Source organism: Eublepharis macularius, chromosome 2, assembly GCF_028583425.1.
Source record: "Eublepharis macularius isolate TG4126 chromosome 2, MPM_Emac_v1.0, whole genome shotgun sequence".
Classification (NCBI taxonomy): Eukaryota; Metazoa; Chordata; class Lepidosauria; order Squamata; family Eublepharidae; genus Eublepharis; species Eublepharis macularius.
The window spans coordinates 28,888,415-28,913,727 of NC_072791.1; the positions used below are offsets into that span (position 1 = coordinate 28,888,415).

The 25,313-nt window shown below is 45.0% G+C and overlaps 1 protein-coding gene across 1 annotated transcript in view; it reads right to left on the reverse strand.

Moving 5' to 3' along the window:
• Window positions 1-25,313, reverse strand: part of AK7 (adenylate kinase 7) — a 49,522-nt gene that overhangs the window by 20,785 nt on the left and 3,424 nt on the right. Inside the window, exons 3-10 of the mRNA XM_054971611.1 lie at window positions 22,385-22,493; window positions 21,155-21,249; window positions 20,399-20,509; window positions 15,840-15,923; window positions 12,747-12,835; window positions 7,552-7,642; window positions 5,421-5,498; window positions 645-794 (exon numbers count right to left, since the gene is read on the reverse strand). Of these exons, the coding sequence (XP_054827586.1) occupies window positions 645-794; window positions 5,421-5,498; window positions 7,552-7,642; window positions 12,747-12,835; window positions 15,840-15,923; window positions 20,399-20,509; window positions 21,155-21,249; window positions 22,385-22,493 (807 nt within the window). The remainder of the gene's footprint in view (window positions 1-644; window positions 795-5,420; window positions 5,499-7,551; window positions 7,643-12,746; window positions 12,836-15,839; window positions 15,924-20,398; window positions 20,510-21,154; window positions 21,250-22,384; window positions 22,494-25,313) is intronic.

The following is a 25,313-nucleotide window of genomic DNA, read 5'->3' on the forward strand; positions in this document are numbered from 1 at the left end:
GAGAATGAATGGTGGCTGGATCCACCTGGATGCCTGTGTGTATAGAGTGCTATCAAGTCACAGCCAGCTTATGGTGACCCTGTAGGGTTTTTAGGGAAGGAGACATTCAGAGGTGGTTTGCCATTGCCTGCCTCTACACAGAAACCCTGGAATTCCTTGGTGGTCTCCCATCCAAGTGCTAACCAAGGCCAACCACTAACGAGTTGGGGATCATAGACTTCATCACTATTTTTGCCTTATCTGATACTTTAAATATGTACTTCTATGTACAACCAGTGCTCCATGTAGTCTAATGTTAGTCCTAGAATTGATTAGGTTTTGCTCCAGTATTTTTTCTACTCTGTCTTGGATCCTTGCTAATGCTATGTCTTTTAAATGTGTATCTGTTTACCTCATGGTATTGTATTGAAATGTACTTGGTAGTGATTGTATTAACCTCATATTGTGTAATCCACCTTGAGTCTCAGTGAGAAAGGCGGACTATAAATGAAGTAAATAAAATAAAATAAATAAAATAAACCCTCTTTGGCTTCTGAAATCTGATGAGATCGGACTAGCCTGGGCTATCCAGGTCAACCCAATGCTTATCTGCAAACTTTTCAAACCAAAAATGTATGATAAAATAACACATAGACCGCTTGTACCAGTAACCCTCGACTTTGCTTGTACTCTGCAACAACTTGCTCGATACTCTCCACGAGTCCACTCTGAGCCTCCCATTTAATGTTGAAATTCTCTTTCAAGAACACAGCTTCCATTCGCAGATTCACAAGCAGTTCATCCAGCTGCAGTTGCTAAAAGGGAGTAAGAGAATGAAAGTTAAAATGGGTTCCCTATTTATGTGAAACCATCTATTGTGCTGATCTAGAGAAAAATTCAGTGCTTAAACAGAACGAGAGAGATCAACTGATAAAAAGTTAAATATAAAGAATCTACATCACAGAAGCAAGAATTCTTCAACGGATTAGACCAGGGCTTCTAACAGGTAACTACTGATATCTCGCCAGCTGCTGCAGAGTAGAGCATACATCCCCTAGAAGACCCAGAAAAAAAATCACAAAAAGATCTGCCATAGGCGCTTTTTCTCCTTCATTTTTATTTCATAGAATTTTTTTCCTTTGAGCTGCTTCATTTCTGTTTTTCCTAGTCCACATACTATTTCTAGGATAGAACAAAGCTTGGTCACTTGCCGGGGCGGGGGGAGACCTGGGGTATTTTTCACCACTCAGAAGTAGCTCTCTTTAAAGAAAACAGGTTGGCAACCCCTGGACTGAACGGTTTCAGTTCCTCTGCAGCCATGGTATCACCTAAGAGACGGTTCCTAAACTACTTTCAGGCCACACCTGAAGCATTTGATGTTCATAAGTCTGCTGCAGTGTACAAAGTGAGAAAGTGTCTGTTCTAGATTAAGAGACCTCGCATCTGAGGTACAAGAACTGCTAGAATACACACCAGAGTGCTCATATTAGAAAGTGGTCCATGTCCAAGCATGAAAACAATTCCCCAAGGTCATGAGGAAACCAGATCTCAAAAATTTCTGAACTTTCTATGTTTGATCATCACTATTGTCAGGAACTGCTCAGAGGCAATGGTATCGAAGAAATGAAGTCCCAAGGTACTTCTCAGCTGTCAGGGACCACAGCAACCTCAGGGCTCCCCAACTCTGAGAGAAGCCATAGGCCCACCCTGAGGAACCATGTACCAAAGTAGCAACAAATGTGGTGTCTTTAAGGCAAAGCCTTTAAGGCAAAGCCTTAAAGCCTTAAAGACTGCTTGACAGGAACTGGCCCTTTAACAGTCCACTGCCTGATGAGCAGCTGGGATGTAGCCTTCAGCTAGGAGATAAGGAAACAAGAGATGACTCCCAGAACAGCAGCTTCCTAGAGGAATTGCTCAGATGCCATCAGATTTCTGGAAGGATGGAGGCCTCCTGAGGGGCTGGCCCCAGAACTACACAGGCCCTTCATAAGGCAAAGGGGAAGAGGTCAAAGGAGACCCTGGCTGCTGCTCCTGAGATTGAAAAGAGTAGAGTCAGGGGAGAAGAACAAAGGAGGAAGGAAACCTCTTCCCCTCTCAGAGGGAGGCCGGTGGGAAGGGTACACAGAGCCCCCTGCTGGCAAAGATCTACCAGACCCAGGCAATTCTACACCAATCTCTAACCAAGAACAAAAAAGGACACAATAATGGAAACTACCTTGGCAAAATTGAACAGGGGCTTGCACTGATTGTTCTAGAACTGGCCTCTTTTCTTTACAGTTCTACAGACAGCATCTGCTGGAACCAACAGGGGCCTTTCAAAGGTCTGGCTCGCTGATAATGTTCTTCCCTGGTCATTCTCAAGTGACACCATACATGATTTTTCATGCACAAGTGTAAATCTCTATGTAGGAAAGCAAAACTTAAGAACCACTTTGGGTCCCATGCTGGGGAGAAAAATCAAGGCAGGATATAAATGAAGTAAAATAAATAAAATATACAGCCTGGGAGCAGGATTTTTAAAAGCATTGCTCCAATGCAAAGAGCCCCGTGGCACAGAGTGGTAAACTGCAGTACTGCAGTCCAAGCTCTGCTCACGACCTGAGTTTGATCCCAGTGGAAGCCAGGTTCAGGTAGCTGGCTCAAGGCTGACTCAGCCTTCCATCCTTCCGAGGTCGGTAAAAGGAGTACCCAGTTTCCTGGGGGTAAAGTGTAGATGACTGGGGAAGGCAATGGCAAACCACCCTGTAAAAAGTCTGCCAAGAAAACGTCGTGATACAACATCCCCCCCATGGGTCAGTAATGACTCGGTGCTTGCACAGGGGACTACCTTTACCTAATTGCTCCCATACAAGCATCAATTAAGTCTGGCAGTCTGTGTACTGCCTGTTGAAATGGGCGACTCAGCATGCCTTGGACATTGGAGGGTGTGCTGCATGTCTTTCTTTCTGAATGTATAACTCTCTTGATAATAAGCTGCTTGTCTTTGTCTACGGTGGGAACACCTTCTGACTCCTCCTCTCTCTATTTCCCTTGGGAGATTCTGTCCTTCTTGCCTCATGGCCTTCCAAAGGAGAAGGATGTATTTTTCAGAACTCCTGACATGAAGGCCTCATCCACACACCCGCATGCCGCCTTGATGCTGAACTAGTCAGCCGTGATAATAGCGAAAGGAATTCTTTAGACTAGGACTCTTTTTATCTACTCCAAGATATTGCCATGAATGGAATCTACCTCAATAAACTGCAAGTTCTATCTTTTCGACAATTTGATTGCCTGAGTATTAGTTTCTGAACACTGGGGGAAACACTTCTGAGTAACTCTGCTACCAAACGAAATACAACTATTTCTAATGCTTCAATCTTCAGAGACAGAGACTTTTTTGACATGGCACCCTTACTTCAGACATCCATCCCTATAACTGTTTATGGCTTTTGGCACCAGGTTAATTTCCCCCCCTTTCTCCCTTTGGGATGATTTCCCCCCTCCTGCTCCTTTTGCCACCCGGTTTAGTTTTGCTGCCAATTGTTTGATTTGCTGATTTACCATGGAAGCCCCCTTTTGAAGCTTCTGGCTGACAGCTGTGGGGTAGGCAGGCTTTAAAGAAATAATGTTTCATGCTTGCAGTCTGAAGTGATGCAGATATAAAAAGGCTGTATCATGACAGATTTCTCCAAGTAAGTGAATAAGAAATGTGATGCTGGCTCAGAGACCAAAGATCTTTCTATCCCAACTCTCTATTCAATGGGAAACAACCAGAAGTTTCTGGGATGCTTCCCAGCAGAGCATAAAAGCAAAAACCTTCTCCTGCTACTTGGACCCAAACATCTAGGCTTCAGAGGGATATTGCTTCTGAGCATGGTAGTACTTTCCAGGCATAATGATCAGTAGTCAGTGATAGCAGGCCCATCCAACACAACATTATCCAGCCAGAGCCAGTGTGAAATAGTGTCTACAATGATGGACTAGGATCTCAGTGACTGGGGTTTGATTTCCTGCTCTGCCACGGAAGCTTGCTGTGTGATCTTAGGCCAGTCACTCTCTCTCAGCCCAACCTACCTCACAGGGTTGTTATGAATAAAAATGGAAAATGATGCAAGCTGCTTTGGGTCTCCATTGGGGAGAAAGGCAGGGTGTAAATGAAGTAAAATAAAAGTTTTCAAAAACTCCCACAACTCTCTAAATCCACCAGCTATAGGGAGCTGTAGCAGACCCACATCTTTAAACTTTCATCTGCCTTTGTCGTCATACTCAGGTCAGTTCATGTACGATGCGGAGACGGGGTGATGGTAATTGAAAAAGCAAAAGGGCTGTGTGGGTAGGGCCGAATCCTCCCACCTGGCTGCCTTTCTTATCCCTCCAGATCATCCCTTTAGGTGCTTTTCTTCAGCCAGGCTTGGATGCTGGAAGAGAGCCCACCTGGCAGAAAAGTTCTCGAGAGAAAGAACAAGTTCAGCATCTTCTTTTGACTTTTAATCTGCATTCCCAACTCCAAACACAGCCATGGGGATGGGACAGATCCTTATTTGGCATGCAGGCTTCTCCTTCAATTGACTTTTAGCTGAAAATGTCATCGTGCTGGGCCGATTTTACTGTTCTTACTGGCTTCCTGTTCTTACTGTGATATATTTTGCTTCTGATGGGGAGTTTTATCGTTTTAAGGATTGTTTTTATCAATCATTTTCTGCTCACATTAGAAAACTTCCTTGTACTTAGGAAGAGCAATTTAGAAAAGGTTCAAATAAATAGGTGTGATAATCTCCTGCCACCCTTGCGCAGTTTGGGGCATTCCGCTCAGAAAAGTTAGAAGCCTTTCTCCAGCCTAAGGAGCCTTCCTCCAATTTATGTGGCTCTTCCAGCGATGGAAGGATGTAAAAACTTCCTCCATCCTAAGGAAGGATCCCACCCAGCCTGGGAACCACCTCAAATTCCAGACAGTAAGCCACGTGCAGGAGTTATGTCATTTTACGGAGTTGGATCCAAATTTGCAGGATCAAGGAGGGAATTCAGAAGGGAGTTCAGAAGGGAATTCAGCTGCTGTCTGCTCCTCCTTTGCCCCCTCCCCCCAAGACCCCTAGAAAACTGCTCCTGAAGGGCAGGGCCCACAGGAACAGTGTGGGTGGGGTGTCAAGATGCTGTGCTGAGGATGACTAATTGCTGGAAATTGTCCCCCCCCCAAAAAAAAACACCGTGGCACAAACCTCTTTCAGTGAAGTCCCCTCTGACACTGTTCACAGTTCATGAGGGTCCCCAACTTTCAAAAGTGATTTTTTTCAGGGGCTGTATATGAAGCTGAAGGAAGAAGGCAGCTACGGTCCCCTACAGGAGCTGTCCTCTACTTGAAGACATTTGGATCCGACCCGCTGATCTTCTGCACAGAACTGGCATTAAATACCATAGCTATCCTCCTCCAGCAGAAAATATTAAAAAGAAAAAATACATACTGTTAAATCTTTACTTAGGAAAGCGTTTTCTTTTGGGACCTTCTGTGTTTTTCCTGGTCCAAGGTTTCTGCTGATGCACTGTTAGAGAAAAACATGGGCGGCATTTTAAATTCAACACTTATAAAAGACCCAGCATACAGAAGAAAGAAGAGAATGCTGTATTAATTATTTTTTGTCATAAGGCCGTAACAGTAAGAGAGAAAGCTGGAGCCGATGGGTGCCAAGAAAAAGAGCAGAGGACACCAGAAAATAAAAACCGTTGCTAGTACAGAACTCTCTCTGCCACACCACCACATAATCCTTTGCAGAAAACTGTTGCAAAGTGGCAGCTGTCACAGCCACTGAGCCACCTTCTCTGAAGTTAGTGGGACGGATCTGATGCAGTGCGGGCAGAAAGCGTGGGCACAGGTGGGCCTTCTCCAGCCTCCAAGGAACCACCTGTAAGCCTCAAAAAGGCTTTACCTTCATGGTGCTTAAGGGTCGGGGGGGGGCACATGTGTATGAAAAGGCACACAACATAAACAACTGCACTAAGGAGGGGAAATCAAGCAGTGTTCTCCCTCTCTGCCCCTTGCATCAATGAAGCCTCTTTTGCCAATAGAAGAGCCACTGGTAGAAGAGACAGGAGGGGCACTTTTGCTCACTTCCCGCTCCCTGGGGGCAAGCTGCTCATGTTGCACGGTGTTTTATCCGAATGGGTCCCCCATGATCTCCAGCATCATCTTTTTGAGTCTCAACGGTGGCTGCTGGGGGGAAGGGAGAGGCAGGATAAATCCACTTCTGCCACCACCTTACACTGGGAGCACATAGCAACTGGCCCCAAATATCCTTGTTATCTATAAATCAGTATGCTGTGAAGACCAGTATGATACATTTCTTTAGAGTCTGTTCAAAAAGTGTTCCTCTGACATGTTTATACTGAGACTGTGAATGTAAATGCAAAGCTTCTCCACTGCCCCCTGCCCCTGTATGACCAGTACAGAAGGTTAAATTAAGCAACACTTTCCCACTAAGTGGTAAGTCCTCTTTCCATGGAAGGAGGCTTACTCCATTGGATGAAGACTTTTCTTTAGTGGAGGAGTGTCACTGGACCCCATCCAAAGTATTAACTCAAGAGAAGTTTGAATATAGCATCCTTTTAGTAGAATTTCTGGACAATCTATATGAGGCTCTCTTTGCACTTCTAGTAATTCTAGAGAGGTAGCCATGTTAGGAGGCTGTAGAAAAACAAAAGTCCAGCGGCATCCAAACTAACAGCAATGTTTTCATGAGCCAGAGCTGACTTCATCAGATGCATAGAGTGCACATCCTTAGCAATTATTTATACTGTGCAATTATACGTAGCTTATAACTCTAAGGAACTGCTACGGACGTACATTCCATACATCTGGAAGAAGCAAGCACTGACTCACAAAAGTTCAAGATGGAATAAGTTTTGTTACTCTTGAACTCGTTTCATTTTGCATTTCTAAGGGGCTGCTCTGCTGCATTTACCTGACAGTACATTTACCAGTTATTCACTGGGTGGGCAATCCTGAGTTATAACCTCTGTTGACATCTCATATCTTCTGTCTATACAAATTAGAGAAATCACTAGTGCATCATGGATGGGTGAACTCTGATGTCAGCTCTGAGTGGGGTTAGGCGACTCCCTCCCTTTTTAGGATTGGGTGGGGGGAGAAGCAGTTGATGCGTCTGCACCTACAAGCCTTTGTGATATGCCGCAAATATCAGAACAACGGGAAACACTTAAAACACTTATTAGCTGTGTAGCTTCTAAGACATACGGTAATAACTAAACAGAGAAAAAATAAGTCCACAGGCATCTGTTTTTAATTAGAATGGCACAGGCTGAAAAGGTTGAAGGCATTTTCTCTCATTCTTATATAGACTGCACACTGCGCCAGGCTTTTGGGTGAGCATGCAGAGCCTGCTTCAAAAACAACAACAACTACACAATTAAAGGGGGGGGTTGCCCGATACCACTCATAGCTGCCGTAAAGAAAACAAGTACTTTTAGGGTTATGGTCATCAAGATCTGTTGCTTTAAAGCATTTTAACAAGCATGAGCCTTGAAGTGCAAAGGTATTTCGGAGAGGACGAGGACTGTCAAAATCTTCAGCTCCTTTACCTTGACGATTTCACTCAGCGTTTGTATTGAGTCGTCCACTGCAACAAGGTAATGAACCCTTGGCCTGTGATCTGCTATATTCTGTAACACTCTGTATCAAGGCAAACAGGAGAGACACACAGTCACCAGATAAAGAGACTTTGGTATGATTCATACATCGATTATGTAGGCATGTGTGTGCCGTCAAGTCTTGTAACACCAGCAAGGGGCTTTCAGGGCAAGTGAGGAGCAGAGCTGGTTTGCCATTGTTTTCCTCTGCAGACTAACCCTGGTCTTCCTTGGTGGTGGAAGGGGGAATGAGCTGCTGTGGGTCCTTATTGGGGAGAAAAGCAGCGTATATCTATCTGAATAAATGCATTCACAGAACTCCCAGCATCACATTGGATTTGGCCCTAAGATCCTAAAGAACTTTTTTAATGCATGTATTCCCTCCATTATTTCTTGCTAAGACTTCATAAAGATTACCACCAAATTACAGTCCAGCAACAAAGAATAATTGCAACCCATAATCGATTTATTGTAAAGTAATCTGAAAGTCTACTGGACTGCTCTGAAGTGAACGGAGCATGCTCACTGGTCAAACTGGGGCTGGTCCCTTAAAGATGAGCTGACCTGCGTTTCAGTGCTGTGGGGCAGACTTGCCTTGTCCCACCTGTATCACACACAATGTCTCTCACTTATGAAGAGAAGGACAGAAACACGCTAACTGGCTTCAGAAATAGATGTCAATCCATCTACCCACCTCAGGCAGGCCACACCCACAAAACTGAGGCATCTGAGTGACCAACTCTTTTGACATGGAAAAGTTTACTAAGGAACTGGTTAAAGCTGGAAGTGGTGGCCGAGAGGACATGGAGGAATAGATGGCTCCCCGAGTCCTCCTGAAACAGTGACGAAGAAAGCTTGAATACAAACCACATCCCAGACTCAGAAAATCCTATCTGCAGACATTCATTTCTTTAAAATACTTATATCCTGCTTTATCTCCTCAAGCTCAAGTCAGTTAACAAACCAGCAAGACCTGCAAGGACATTAAAACATCATAACCGGCCAGCAGCAAGATGAAATTATACACAGTAGAAAATACGAGCAGAACAGTCTATCTTCTACCAAATGCTCTCTGAAATAAAGCTGCCTTCCACACATTCCTGAATGCATGTCTGAAGGGAGCTCTGACTGTCAAAAACTTACGCCCTGAAAATCTTGTTGGTCTCAAATCCTGCTGTTCTACTGTGGGCCAACATGATTATCCATCTGAAACGATCTTCAGCAAGTTAGGGTGCCCTCCACATCCAAATTTGATAGGCCATCTCTATCTCATACCTAACAGACAATCTTAGGACAGGTTAGCACTAGGAGAAAACTGTCTGAGGAACATAGCTGGTGTACGAGAGCATACTAGGAATGTGGATTGATATGTCTGAGGTCTCCATGCTCTAAGGGGCTGTCAAGATGTTAATCAGCACCTTGAACTGGGCCCAGACACAAATATGTTACCAGCCCGGTTGGTGCAGCACTGGAGTTAGATGCCCCGGGCTGCTGATTACGGACAGGCCCTCGCCACATTTTGTACCAATTGAAGCTTCTGAGACATCTTCAAAAACACAGTTGTGGCTAGAGGATACGGGAAAGAGGAACTAAGGTATTGGTACCTCATCTTGTTTAAAACATGGTGCTGTTCCAGTGGTCGCCTGTAGAAATATCATGTACATATGGTATTCCTATGAATTTCTTAGAAGAGTGAAATCAGAAAGGCAATCAGCTCTACAATTAATAGAAACATAAGAGCTGGAGGGAACCCCCAAGGGTCATCTAGTCCAGCCCCTGCACAATGCAGGAAATTCACAGCTATCTCCCCACCACCACCTCCCCCAGTGACCCCTGCTCTATGCCCAGAGGATGGCAAAAACATCCAGGATCCCTTGTCCCAGATGAAAATTCCTGCCTGACCGGCATTACCCTGGGCATATAACAAAGGGCCACCACGAGAACCAAGCACCAGCTCATCCCTTCATGAACTTCCTCTCCTCATCTGTGCACATTCATATTGAGTCAGAGAACCATCATAGCTGTCAGGTGGCCATCTAGCCTCTCTTTAAATATTTCCAATGAAGGAGAGCCCACCACCTCCCAAGGAAGCCTGTTCCACTTAAGAACCGCTCTAACTGTCAGGATGTTTTCCTAATGTTTAGCAAAAAACTCTTTTGCTTTAATTTTAACCCATTGTTTCTGGTCCAAGTCTCTGGGGCATCAGAAAACAACTCTGCTCCACCCTCTATGCGACAGCCCTTCAGATTCTTGAAGAGGGTTATCATATCACTTCTCAGGCACCTCCTCTCCAGGCTAAACATATCAACCTTTCCTCATAAAACTTGTCCAGGCCCCTCACCATCTTTGTTGCCCTCATTTGGACATATTCCAGCTTGTCAATATCCTTCTTAAACTGTGGTGCCCAAAACTGAACACAGCACTCCAAGCAAGGTCTAACCAGAGTAGTGTAAAGTGATACCATCAGTTTGCATGACCTGGACACTATACTTCTGCCGATACAGTCAAAAATTGTGTTTGCATTTTTAACTAAAGCATCACACTGTTGACTCATGTTGTGTATGATCTACTAAGACCCCTAGATCCTTTTCACATGCACTACTGCCAGTACAAGTCTCCCCCATCCTATAAGTCTACCTTTCATTTTTCCTACCTAAATGCAGAACTTTACATTTATCTTGGTTGAAATTCATTTTGTTAGTTTTAGCCTAAAATTATCCTGAATCTTGATTCCGTGTATTTACAACTAGAGATGGGCACAATCCAAAAAAAAATACCAATTGAGCCGTTCGTGGATCCGGGCCGCTGCCGAACCCAGGCCACCGATTCTAACCGATCAAGTCCCATTTCCGATCCGGAATCGGGAAGGCCAAAGCAGGAGGGCGCCCCGCTGTTTCCAGCGATATAGGAATGATGGTTGGTGGCAGCGGCCACCAGGCCCGGCGGGCAGGGGGAGGCGGCGATGAGCCACCTCCCTTCAGGGAGGGAGGGGACATTCACACACATACACACTTGGGGGAGGGAGTTTTTAACCCAGCAACGAGCCGCCTCCCCTCAGGGAGGGGACATTCCCAGGGCCGGATCTACGGTTGCCAGCGCCCAGGGCAAGCGTAGTCAGGCTCTTGCGCGTGCGCTCCTGGGTCAGCCCCACCCACCCACGCAGCAACCCGGCTGTCCCGGTGCGCTGCGGAGCTGGAGGCAGCGCGAGTGGCTCAGCAGCTGCCTGCACCGTTCACCAGCCCCGCAAGACAAGGGGCGGCCAGTTTGCCCGCGCGCCCCTTGTCCTGGGGAAAGGCGAACGGCCCAGGCGGCCTCCCAGCCTCCCACACTGCCTTTTGCCTTTCCCCAGGACAAGGGGTGGCCGGCTTGCCCACGCGCCCCTTGTCCTGGGGAAAGATGAACGGCGCGGGCAGCCTCCCAGCCACCCGCACTGCCTTTTGCCTTTCCCCAGGACAAGGGGCGGCTGGCTTGCCCACACGCCCCTTGTCCTGGGGAAAGATGAATGGCGCGGGAGCCCTCCCAGCCTCCCGCGCTGCCTTTTGCCTTTCCTTTGTGCCCATGGCTTCAGAACACCCCCTTCCCCCTCCCTCCCCTGGGTTGCTGCTCCGTGGTTGGAAGGAAGCCTGCTAATCAAGGAAAGCTGGGCTTCCATTCGTGTTTCGAGGGCGACAGAAGGAGGGCAAACACAGTTCATTCCCCTGGCTCCGTTGCCCCAGGAATAAATTACTGGCGCCAGAGTGTCTGCAATTCCGAATAGAAACCGATACATCCGATCAAGTCCCGAGCAAGCGCCCCACCCGAACGCTGGATCGGTTGCCATGGACGGAACCGATTAGCTGAGTCACGATGGCACAAACGCCAAAATCGGGGTTTTTTTGAAATCGTAATTCAGGTCATGCCCATGTCTATTTACAACCCCTCCCAATTTAGTATCATTTGCATATTTAATGAGCATCCACTTTATTCCTTCGTCAGACAAGTCATTTATAAAGATGGTGAACAACACAAGATCCCTGAGGCACTGCACTTGTCACTCCTTTCCACGAGGATGAGGAACCATTTACAAGCACTCTTTGGGTACAATCAGTTACAAATCTACCTAACAGTAATAGGATCCAAACCATATTTTACCAAATGCTTATCAAAAGCCTTACTGAAATCAAAATAAACTATGTCCACAGCATTCCCCTGATCCACCAAAATAGTAACTGTCTCAAAAAAGGAGATAAGGTTAGTCTGACATGACTTGTTCTTGAGGAACCCGTGCTGGCTCTTAGTAATCACAGCTGTTTTTTCTAAATGGTCAATCACTGACTGTTTTATGATTTGTTCCAATTCCTTTCCAGGTATGAACGTCAAACTGATGGGTCTTCCTTTTTCCCCTTCCTGAAGACAGAGACAAGATTTTCCCATCTCCAATTTTCTAACACCTCACCTGTTCTCCAAGAATTTTCAAAGATGATTGACAGAGGCTCCGCAAATACATCAACAAGTTCCTTTAGTACCATAAGGTGCAATTCATCTGGCCCTGAGGACCTGATTTCATTTAAAGAAGCTAGGTGTTTATGTTCCGTCCCTATGTCTATCCTAGGCTGCAATTCCCTGCCTTTTTCATGTTTTCCCTTTTTGCCAGGGTGAGCGCTTTCTTTTGTAAGTGAAGATTAAGGCAAAGTAGGAATAGAAAAGTTCTGCCCTCTCTTTATCACCTGTTAAATCTCACTTTCCTCCACTAGGTTTATCACTTCCTTATTCTTTTTCCCGCTCCAAACATAACTAAAGACTTTTTTTGTTGTGTTTAGCATCTGTCGCTAGGCTAAGCTCATATTGAGCTTTAGACCTTCTAACCCTCTCTAAAAGCACTGGCAATTTGTTTATATTCATGCAACCTTCTCTCTTACTCAAGACATTGAAAGTTCAACTTATTTTGTATTATTAGACAACCTTCATTTTTCAGACTGTCTCTAAAATGGAATGAAATTTTTAAATATTAGAATGGCCAGACTTCTTGAAAACATGAATCTGGGTTAGATGCAATTCTGTCACGTATGAAGAAACATGCTATTGATTTCTATTATGCTTAAAGGAAACATTTATTATGACTGAGGCATCTTGGAGGTGGAATATAGCTAAAGAAGTACCATACTCACGCTGCCAAGTCAAGAATGTGAATTGTTGGGACAAAATTTTTTCCGTCACCAAAAAATGGTATTGCAGGAGTCTCACCGAGCCAAGATAACTGGAAATAATTACAGAGGTGTTTAGATTTGTAATGTTAGTATGATTTCTGAGAAATCTGTCCCTCAAGAAGCCTGGTTCACCAGCTGAAAGAATCAAATCAATGGCACATTTTATAGGATATGAATTATACATTTCTGTAAAGTTCTGTATATAGACCTGAAAAAAGAGCAAATAGACCTACGGTCTTCACCAATACAATAGAAAATGTATTTTGAAGCTTTTAGCTGCTTCTGTATAACATAATATGTCAGTGCATAAATGATTTTTGCAAAACTTAGGAGCCACAGCTGAGAACATCACAGAACAACGCCTTGTTCCTTTGATATGCCATGTTGACAATATCTCTGTTCTATGCCATAGCAGTCATATTTGATATTCAACAGGAAGAAGATCTAGGCCCTATTGTAAGTAATCAGCCCTGGCCTCCGCCATATTTAAAATACAGGCCTATGATATAAAATCATGGGGCCCCTGGATTAAGTGCAGCTTGATCTGCAGCAGGGGGATTCCAGCTGGTTGGCCGTTAGGCATAAAAGGAATGTTCATGCTAATGCAAAGTGACTGGCGGTGAGTGATTAACTGCCTTCCCAGCTACGGTGATAAGATAGGGTCTTGTTGTGTCACCCCACTTAGCATATTCCGATACCCTCCTTCTGTGATGAAATCCCCACTCTAAGATCGAGGATCAATCAACCAGCACTGATAAGTTTGATTAGGCTCTGGGAACCTGCATCTTCATATCTAAATTCATCAGCTCATCTCCAGGGAGATTCATTAGCAAAGTGCCCCTTTGTGAGACAGCAGGACAGACTTTGCATTTCCTTTCACACATCCCGGCAGCAAGTAATCAAAGCAATCAAACGTTTGTAATTGCCAGAGACTGACCTTTACAGTTTTTGTTCCAACGGCTAAGGGGGCTCCCCAGCCTCAGGACACGTTTTGTCCTATAAAAAACAGGGCTATTGCCCCATTCAAAGTGTGCACGCTGCACCTTCCGATTGGAGCATCATACCCTTGGGGCCACTTTCCCTTTCTTTCCTGGCCGAGAATGCGGGATGTTTGAAGCTACTCTATTCCTTCATGGACTACTCTACTCTCCTGGATCAGTAAACATACTTCCCCTCCCCTCACTCTATTCCAATTTCTGGCTAGCTTCCTAGGACTGTGTGTGTGCGTGTACCAACCATTTTTAATTGCCTCTTGTGTATATGTTGGTTTTTCCTCTTTAAATAAAAATACTCTTTGACCTTAAAAGCACCACGCCTTGTCTGCTACCCTGGGGAAAGGACCCCATAAATACTGGTGGAGATATCCCATTGTTACCCCTCTTGCATAGCCTTCTTTCTTCCTGCTAATTCCCCCCACTTACTTGCAACAAGGCCCATTCCAGGTAACACTATTGTCAAATGGATTGGACCATGATGACCTGGATTCAAGTTCAGCCTCTACCTCAGAGTCACTGTGTGGCATTATGCAAATCCTAAAGCCCCATCAATTCCCTAAGAACAAACTGAGAATAATAGACATCTAGCTCAGGTTTGCAATGAGAGAGATATAGATGCTAGAACTTCTAGCAAATTAAAACAAATATTTTATGGACCCAGACAATACCTCTCATACACCAACCCAACTATTGTGCTTTCCACAGCTTCTTTTCTTCCCCGGTTTTCTTTTTCTTCTCTTTTCCTCAGTTCTGCTGCTGCCTTGATATCTCCTTCCACTCTTATCCCCTCTTTTTTCTTCTCTTCATCCTTACTTCCATTGTTGTACTTGCTTCCTTCCTCCAACATTATTCATGACATTTTTAACTGTGTTAAAGAGGGGGGGGTGCCTCCTCTTTCCATCCTTCTATTCCATTCCCTTTCTATCTTTTTTGTTTAATTGACTTCTGTTACCTTCAGTACAAAAGTATACAGCTGCTGCCAACCTATCAGATAACAATCAAATAGGTTTGATTGTCCCTTCCCTTGTGGAGGAATCTTAAGAACCAGTGCAGCAGCCATAAAGTGGTTCCAGCTGGTACCTCCCCTCATTGTAAATCGTAAGGTGAACCTTAAATGCACACAGCGCCTCCTACAGACACCACTGACACTGGCACTTCTCTCTGCTGTTGGGGATGGAGCACACTGTATTCGTCTCTCACAAACAAACCAAACCGGGAAGCTAGGCAAATTGAATGTTGCATCCCTGCTGATGATGTTTTAGAGGCTGACCCAATCACAGCCTGGCTTTTTGAATCAGAAACCAATCCCTGTGCTCTGAATCTAAGCAATGTTCATAGGAAAAGTATTACTACTTAAGAGCTCCCTTGTGGGATCAGACCAAACATCCATCCACGCCAGCATTGTAGAGAACCACCCAAATGCTCACAGGTTTGTTATGTTAATGTTAAATTCAATTTATTTTTAACATATTCTGCAACATTCTCATCTGATCCAGAGAAGATAGCCGTGTTAGTCTGTAATCACAAAACAGTAAAGAGGCCAGTAGCACCTTTAAGAGCAAACAACTTTATTGTAGCCTAAGCTTTCAAGAACCACAGCTCTCTTTGTCAGATGCACGGAAGGTATGAAGAAACTGGCCAGAGATATATAGGCGGGGAGGGGAGGGGAGGGGGGAGTAGATGCAAATCAGTTGCAAAAGTCATAAAAGAGGTGGAGTGCACAATTCAGGCTGGGTGTGACCCCTCCCCTCTTTTCCACACCTGAATCTGAATGGGAAATCCGTTACAGAATCTGTTGCAGTGACTCTTTAGAATAGGACTTTTTCTTTCTGTTCCAAGATATTACCATGAATTGAAATCCACCTCAATAAACTGTAAGATTTACAGTTTGACTGCCTGAGGATTAATTACTGCACAGTGTAGAAAATGCTTCTGACTTAGTAACTCTGCTGCCAAATGAAATATAACTATTTCTAATAGTCTGGACGCAGGCCCTTACCATGGGATTTTCCTGCTGTACATCAGAGAAAAATCCTCATGTGGAAGCAGCCCAAATTACCTTAAAAAAGTAGTGCAGAATTCTTTCTTCCTGTCCATACTGAACGCCAGAAGCAACAACGTATGTACTAAATTTGTTTTTGTTCTAGGGGAAAAAAAGAAAAAAGTAAAGCATTTTATAATCTGTCCTTAGGTCATCCTTACAACCACACTACAAGGCATATCCTTCTTATTGTCGTTTTTCAAACATGGAACTAAGTCAGAGGAACAGTGAAGCAAGGAAACCTGGAGTGCTTCCATCCAGCCTGACCCGTTTCTCTCTGGGACCGACCCCATTCACTCATTCATTCATGAGGATCTACACAATGCTCCCCCCACCCCCGCAAAGAGCTGCATTCCTCTTTGGAGTCATCCCGTTTAACGCTGATTTGGATTCTCTGTGACAACCATAAGCACAGATCTTTCCAGCATGAAAAGACACGGTGCTCTTGTTTCATCTGGTTTGGAGATGTGGCTTTTGATGTACTTGGTGTGAGTGCATAACTCCACCTTCCTGCAGTACGTGGCCATCCTTTCCCCAGTACCTCTTCTAGAACGCTGCCTCTCTGCTACTGAATTCTTGGACCTAAAACCTTGACAAGCCCCACTACAGCTTGAGCACAACTGCAGAAGTGAAGAGGGCGGGAGGAGGCATCGATTTTAATAACACATTTAAAATTGAAATACGTAGCACAGGCAGCCCCCCCTCCATCATTACTGGTACATGTGTACTGCTTTGGAAGAAATAAAAGGGGAAGGGGTTTTCTTCCCTAGGCCTCAGCAGCCCACTGTAGTCCAAGGTCAAAATGAGATGAAACTGACAAGCCCCTTGAGCTGAACAGCTGCAGCTAACCCTCACACACTTAAATAGGGAGGGAAAGAGGTGGTGGGCTCTCCTTCTTTGGCAGTTTTTAAGCAGAGGCTAGATGGCAATGCTGATTCTGTGAGCCTAGGCAGATCAAGAGAGGGAGGGCAGGAAGAGTTACATCAGTGCTTAGTTCTCGTGGCCCCTTCTTACATGCCCAGGGCAATGCCAATCGCCACTTGGGGTCAGGTAGTAATTTTCCCCAGGCCAGTTTGGCTTGGGATCCTGCTGGAGCTTTGCCATCTTGCGGGCATGGAGCAGGGGTCACTGAGTGTGTGGGGGGGGGAAGGTAGTTGTGAATTTCCTTCACTGTGCAGGGAGTTGGACTAGATGATCTTGGAGGCCCCTTCCAACCTTATGATTCTATGATTTCAGAGCAGAGGGCATGGCTCCCACGCAGGCCCGGATCATTCCCATCTCTCTTGTTTAGCCACAGCATCCCCTTCTCCAGCCAGCACTGAGGTCGATTCTACCCCTCTCCCACCACTCCACTGAGCAAAGTTTGAAGCTTTTTTCCAACTTAAGAGCCTTTTCTACGGGAGGAAGAGCCACTTAAGCGGGAAGAGGCTCCGGGGGGGGGGGCGTTTGTATCCTCCCATTCTACTCAGCTAGAGCAACACCCAGTCCCTGCCACACAAAAATATTCTGCAGGTTTCCCACATTGCCTTCCTGCAGCAAAAAAAAGAAAAAAAGACTTCCGCACTCATTCCCCATCATGGGCAATTGCTACACAGAACAGAAATATTTACTATTTATTTATTTTATTAGATTTATATCCCACCCTCCCCACGAACGGGCTCAGGGCGGCTAACAGCATCAGTAAACAACAATAAATACAAGGTTAAAACACATACAATTATAAAAGTGAATCACAAGCACTGAAATCCAATTTCCAGTTTCAGGCATTGTCAACAGTCACACAGGCCACTATAAAAGGGTATAAAAACTACAGATTTCAACCATGGGATAGCACCCCGGGCAGGACAGAGCAGGGTGTGGTGGTCAAAGAGGGGACAGAATGTCGGCTCTCAGCCAAAGGCCCTGAGATTTCAGAAAGAGATAGTTAAAAGCTGTATAGGACATTAACTGTTTTTAAATGGAATCTGAGTTTGTATAAGAGAACACCCTTTTCCTACAAGATTTTTATACTTTATAGCCATCCTTCCTATGATTATGGTCTCTGTCAATCTCTATTTCACTATTCAGTGAATTTAGTTAAGAAACCATCAAGACGCATCTTCTGGGAAAGAAGCTATTAGGCATAGCTTTCATATTGTGGATCCCATAAATGGCTCCTGCTGGAAGCCATTTTGAGCTTGTGCTCGATCAAGGTTCAGGACTCTTTGACTTGACCTGGCACACAACTGGGATTGGTCCTGAGCTGGCAGCCACTAAATAGCTTAGCCAGACTTTTTATGGGGCAGGAAAGGAGGGAAAGCCGAAAACAGAGCAAAGAAAGGGAGGCTGTTGAGTGGGAAGAAGAAAGAAAGGGGAAGGACTGAGGGAGCAGCCAGGAAGGGAAAGAGGAAATGGCAGAGGAGGGAGATAGAAAGGAAAATGGGATGCTTCCCAAAAGTTCTTGTGGGTTGATACATGAACTCATTAAAATTGAAACATAAAGATGACACCAGCTGAGGAGAGGGGCTCGTATACTTGACATTTAGCAACATGGACTGCTGGGCTATTGTGACACAACAGTGCCAGCACAGCAAACCTCTTGTTGCCTTGGAGACACTGAAGGCTTCAGTGAATTCCAATCTCAGGGGCACTCAGACAGTCAGGAGCCATAAAGCTGGGCACAACCCAGTAGACTGAGTTCTCAGACAGGCCCTTCAATCCTGTGCCTCAATGGGCTGAGAGCAAAATGACCAGACAGAGGCAAGCAGGGAATTCAATGGAATTCAAGGCCAACAACAGGAGAAGAGAGTGGATGCAGAGAGGAGGGCGATCCTGTGGATGGGAGAGGATCAAGAAGGCAAGTTCTCCCACAAAAGCAGGCAGACTTGCAAGGAGTAAATTGCGACTTGAAGCCTGGCGGAGTTCCACCACCTGAAGCTCCTGATGAGTTAGCTGATGGAAGCTGGCAGAAGTCAGCAAATGGAAGCAGGTGGATATTTGTGGATGGCAGCTGGGGAGTGTTTGTGCATGAATGTGAATGGATGGGGAGTGAGAGTGTGAGTGAACGAGGAGCCTGATCCCTTAAGTGGGATGGAGCTCACTGAGTGTCTGTGTATGGAAGGGAGTGAATGTGCTGGGCCGAATGTGGTGTGAATGGGGGTGTCCCATGCAGGCATATGCTGTGTGCTGTCAACATGGGCGCTGGCATGTTTGGTTGATGGATGAATGATGATGTATGAATGGGAGCTGGCGGATATTTGTGGATCGAAGCCAGTGGTTGCAGGCAGATGGATACTAGTGGATGTTGGTGAAGCAAAGGGGGTGGAAGAGACCTGGACGATGCCAGTGGATGGAAGCGCAGGAGCCGGCCTGCTTACTGTGCCTTTATGTTACAAAGATGTCTCAGGGTGGAGTCTTGGGGAGCTGAGCCTGCAAGCCATCAAGAGGGCTGCGATGCTTAAGCCGGGTGAGCAAAGTTCAGTGGAGACAGGTGAGAGGTTCCTACTGCTGGACACCTGCAGCTAAAAATGCACTTTGCTTAAGGAAGCTGCAACGTAAGAGTACATTTGGAGAAAACTATGAATCAGCTTTGTGCTGGGTTAGATCATTTGTCCATCTATTTTTTTCAATGTTGTATTCCCACTGTTTAATTTCAAAGAATGACCAGGGAGGCTCACAAAAGAGGTATGAATGCTAAAACAATCAATCAGGGTAAAAAAGCAACTAAGGCAGACCATAAAACGAAATGTAAAGACTTGGCTGTAAAACAGAAAAAGCAGCAATAAGGAGCAGTAAAATGACAGCAATCAGAACCAAAACAGTAGATCAGCAATAGAAGACAGTGAATCAATAGCAATCAGTATTTATTTAATTCAAAGGCCTGTCCTAGCCCAACACTGTCTACTTGTACTGGCTGAAGCTCTCCAGAATCTCAGGCAGAGATCCTTCTTCCCAGCCTTGATTCCCAAGATCCTTTAACAGGAGATCCCAAGGACTGAAAACTGGACTGTCTGGATTCAAAGCACAATCTCATCGTTAAGCCACAGTCCCCATGTGTGTGTATAAGGCACCCTCAAGTTAGAGTTGACTTATGGCAACCCCATACAGGCAAGAGACGGCCAGAGGTGGTTTGCTATTGCTCGCCTCTGCACAGTGACACTGGACTTCCTTGGCGGTCTCTCATGCGAGTACTAACCAGGACCGACCCTGCTTTGCTTTCTAGATCTGATGAGATTGCACTAGCCTGGACCATCCAGGCCGGGGGAGAGTATGGCCATATTGCCTCTGAAAAGGATGGCTCCAGCCAATCAAAGAGCTGTCAAAGTTGCTGGACGGAAGGAAAACATGGTCTCAATTACAAGCCAAACCTACGCAGAGACCCCCATTCAGTATACCTTACTGTATGCGTAACAGTGTTAGTCACCCCTCCCTTGTGCAGAGATGGAGACCAATCAGACTGGGGGATTCTTTCTTAGCACCTCCCTAGCCTCAGTCATGTGCACCCCCCAGGTGGTGAGTCACGAGCAATTTGAGAAAGCTATAATTAACATGTATTTTCTCTCTTTTCTTTAGACAGATGATTCCCCAGTAATACTCACCGTTTTCCCAAGTTTGAGAATAACTTTTTCAGCATTAATATGTTCCATAAAGTTAGAGTGAGGTTTTCTTCGGCGATAGTCTTCTTCGGTGAAAGGTATTTCTGGATCATCCTGGGTGGGAGGGGAGGACAAACTCTTTTTTCAAATGTGACCATGGGAATTATTCAGTTTATGCTTATAAAGGAAGCAAACAAAGGATTCCCCCCACCCCCAGCAGACAGCTGGACGCCCCCACATTTGCGGGAAGCTTCCACGGGTGCTCTTATTGTGCTCTTTGTGAGCATGACTCATCGGACTTCTGGGGCTTTGTCCTTCAAGCCAATCCAGCTCAAAGGAGGAAGAACTTGTGGTTGCATCACCTTCACTCAGTCTGGGGAGGAAAGTGTGTGGGAACATCAGCAACAAGAATAGGGACAAAACATTCAGACGTCGTCCCACCTGCTTCCACCCCCATGAGGAAGCAGCCAAGATAGGTAAAGTCATTTTATATTTCATCAGAGGATTGTTTAACAGAAGAGTCGCTATAAATTATAAGAATTAATGCAAACTATATTATAGACAAACTATTTTTTAAGTAGATCGAAAAGCTGAGGCTTCTGCAGCCTATCGCCCTATTTTGGAACCATGCCAGACTATTCACACAACTGAGATTTCCCCATATTGCCAAGATTTAGCAAGGCAAAGCTGTGTGCAACTTTACTGTGCCAGCTAATGTTAAACATCAGAAGTGTGTTTATTCACTTCCTCTTCACTCACCGGATCAAGAGGTTTGCTTCGTGCCCAGGTCATGATTGTTGATAGCAGAATGAACACTTTCTGTTTCTCAAATTGTTTCATCTCTTCATGCAGTGCTAGATATTCAAATTACAGTGTATTTGTTATTATAAAGAGATCACTGTCCCGCTTAACTTTGATGACGATATCAGTGCCATCCTCAACAGAATTATCCCCTTTAGCTTAGATGCTTCGTGGTGATGGAAAGCACTGTCAAGTCATAGCTAACTTTTGGCAAGCCCTGTTGGAGTTTTTCAAGGCAAGAGACTAACAGAGGTGGTGGGCCATTGCCAGCCTCTGCAACCCTGGTCTTCATTGGATGTCTCCCATCCAATTACTAACCAAGATTGTCCCTGCATAGCTTCCAAGATCTGATGAGGCTTGCCTGTGCTATCCAGGTCAGGGTGTAACTCTGCTTAGGATGGCATTATAAATATTCTTGGAGAAAAGGCCCTGGACTTCCCTCAAATTAAGATTAATATTATGTCATAAAGCAAAACATCTCTGGTGTTCTTCAGGTTTTTATCTCTGTTGTTCTTCTTCCCTCCAGTTTTTCCTTTCCTTTCCTGTTATTTTACTGTTTTTGTTCTGTCTCCATCCACCTCCCCTCCACTGCCAATAGCAGAGGTCTGGAATCCTCCTCAATGGTGATTGGTCTAGCGTCCCTCAACATGGCACCTGAGTTCTTACAATGCAGTCTTATGAGATCTGTGGCATTATTTTCCTAAAGAAGCATCATGGCTTTAAGGTTTCTTAACCCTACAATGCATTTTTTACATTTCATTTTTTTTTTTTGCTTCCCCGTGCTTACAGCAAAATACCTCCTATTTGTACATGTCCCCATTATGTGGATTTTTTGTTCCACATTCCGACGCCATTGTTCAGGTTTAATGATAAATGATATGCACAACCAAGATTTTAGCTTATACAGACATTTGGATAAACACATGCTCAATATGTATGGATAAATTTGCAGATGAGATGAGCAAAGTACCTTCTTCTATGACACAAAGAGGTCTGAGACCAAACATAAACAAGAAGAGATTGGCCTGAGATCACCCAACGAATCTGCAGCCCAGACACGATTTGAATTCAAGTCTCTGCAATCCCTATATCTGCTGGAAATTAATCTGCCATCCACTTCCCTGATTTGGCAGATAGGTTATATATGCACCCCATGCCACTTTTAGATAACAAAGAAACTGTCCCAACCTGTAGCTGCCCAGATTGCTTCTGCAATCTGGCTTTCATCTTCAGTGATGTTATAAATAATGACATCACACTCTGCTATGCGGCTCAGTAGCTCATCTCGAGAAGGAGTCTAAAAACAAACCAAAACACCTGGGATAAGAAACTGCTGTTGTCCTGTTTCAACATTCTAGTTTCAATATCCAGTGTCCAGACTTAAAGTAGACCTGGATGCCCAGGTAGGTACACTCGATACTAGAATTTTGAATGCCCATTTCCAAGTTGCTTGATGTGTTCAGCAGAGCATGTGGTTTAGACAGGGCTCATTTCGAGGAGGAATATGCAGGAACGCAGTTCCGGCAGTTCCCCAAAGAGATCACATGTCAGGTGGCCCTGTCCACCTGACCCTCGGCCATTTGGGGCCCGTTTCAGCCTGGACTGGGGCCGAAACGGCCCGGATCAGGCCTCTGTTAGGTGGTGGATCACTCTCCCACTCAGCAGCGGCCCGATCCTGACCATTTTGGGCCCCTTTTGGGCCATTTTCAGCCCCTTTTTGCTATTTTGGGCCCAATTTTGGCCCTGAATGGCCAGGATTGGGTCCAAAACAGCCAGGATAGGTGATGTCAGGGGGTATGGCATATGCAAATCAGTTATGCCAATGATACACTTCCAGTGATAGCAAGTGGCCTGGCATATGAGTGTGAGTTATGCTAATGAGTTCCTCCAGCTCTTTTTCTACGAAATGTCCCCTGGGTTTAGCTATGTACAGAGAGGACTGCTTGATTCCAAATCAAAGCTTCATTGCACAAAGCTATCGGGGGGGAAAGGCTAGGCACGCAAAGAAAGACTTGACAATGGGGAGGCATTCCAACTAATCTCATTTGTCCCTATTTGGAATGGTCTATGCCACATGCCTGCTCAATGTATGAAATGGCTCTCAAATGTATTTTGAACCTTGGACACCTCTAATAATCACCATTTCAACAGATCGTGAAAAGTACCGAAAGCTTTAAATTCATTGTCTCATCTGTCATTCTTACAAACTTGTGCAAGTAATACTCCCCCTTTACAGAGGAAAATCTGAAAGACAGCTCACTGCAGCTATAGTTGAAGCTGCATTCTGACTGAGAGCCAAGCTACAAGTGATGCCCTACACAGGTTGGACACTTGTCAGCTTACCTCAAGTTTTGATGGGAAATGTAGGCGTCCTGGTTTTACAGCTTGGCTCTCCATTACAGCTGCAAGACCTGGATGCCTGCATTTCCCATCAAAACTTGAGGGAAGCTGACAAGTGTCCAACCTGTGTCAGGCGTCACTTGTAGCTTGGCTCTGAGTTCCTCCATCTTCTAAATTCCATTTAACAGATGGGGATGCTCCTCCCTATTTCAAAGAGAGATCCTCAGAGACATTTAAAAAATGTCATAAGCTTCTCAGGCTTGACTTGGACGCATATTAAAAAGAGCACCTCTTTAATCCTTGCCACTCCTACCAAGAAATTAAAGCAAGCATCAACTACTAAGTATTGGAGTGAAAAGTGGCTATACAAACAAATAACAATTTAGGTTGGGATTCATTTTGCAATTAAATAGCCACACTAATATCAAAATTCTTAGCAAGAGGCCAGTATAAGAAAGCCCAGTTGCACTACTGAAAATATGCAACTAAACATTCCAGATAACTAACGTGCTGATTAATAATCCCTAAAGTATCTACAGGCCAAAACTCTGTTTTTTGCAAGTCTTTTATTAGCAAGTGGTGCGCACAAATTCTTACAATAATAAATATATATAGGAGAATCTTACAAGAGCCAGTTTGGTGTAGTGGTTAACAGCACAGGACTCTAATCTGGAGAACTGGGTTTGATTCCCCAGTCCTCCACTGGTAGCCAGCTGGGTGACCTTGGGTCAGTCACAGCTCCTTGGAGCTCTCTCAGCCCCGCCCACCTCACAGGGTGTTTTGTTGTGGGGATAATAACATACTTTGTAAACTGCTCTGAGTGGGTGTTAAGTCATCCTGAAGGGCGGTATATAAATCGAATGTTATTATTATCGTTTGGTACACTCGCATAAATCTGTGCATGGCTCATGCATGATTACTGGCAACTGTTTATCTCTATCATTTCCCTTTCTGCAAAGCAATCTAAGAAGCCCTCCAGTCCCCCCAAAATCTTTTCCAGTCATTCGCTGCACATACTGGTTATTCTAGCATCCCACCTACCCCTGTAATAGACTTTAACCTAAAGATTTCATTTTTATTTTATAAAGGGCCATATTTGGCTCTGTACTGAGCTACATATGGCTCTGGAGCCGTAGGTTGCAGACCCCCGTTTTGAGTTTAAAGAGCAGGATCTTCCATGACTCTGGCTGAATCCACACTTAGCGGCATAGGGCTAAACAGTCGGAATGATAGCGTCTTCCTGGCACGTTTTATGATGTCATTGCGCCACGACGCTGCTCTCATGGCGCGATGACGTCAGAAAAAGCGCCAGGAAGACGCTGTCATTCCAACTGTTTAGCGCTATGCTGCTAAGTGTGGATTCAGCCTTTTTTTAAACAAAGAAGTTAATTTTGTATCAGAACAACCTTTAATTGCTGGTGAGAGCCAGTGTGGTGCAGTGGCTAGAGCAACAGACTAGGATCTGGGTTACCCAGGTTCAATTCCCTGCTCTGCCCTGGAAGCTCACTGGGTTATCTTGCGTCAGTCACACTCTCTCAGCCTCACAGGGCTTGTTGCAAGGCAAAGTGGAAAGGAGAATGATGTAAGTGGCTTTGGGTCACCACAGGAGAGCAAGGCGAGGTATAAACGAAGTAAACAAAAATTTAAAAAATGATGGAGACAGATGGACGTAGCTTGAGCTGTAACTCTGACGTGGATCTGCCATCCTACATTTCAAACAAATGTAAACACTTCCAAACTGAATCAAGTCTGGTTAAAAACTACTTCTTTCAGTTTC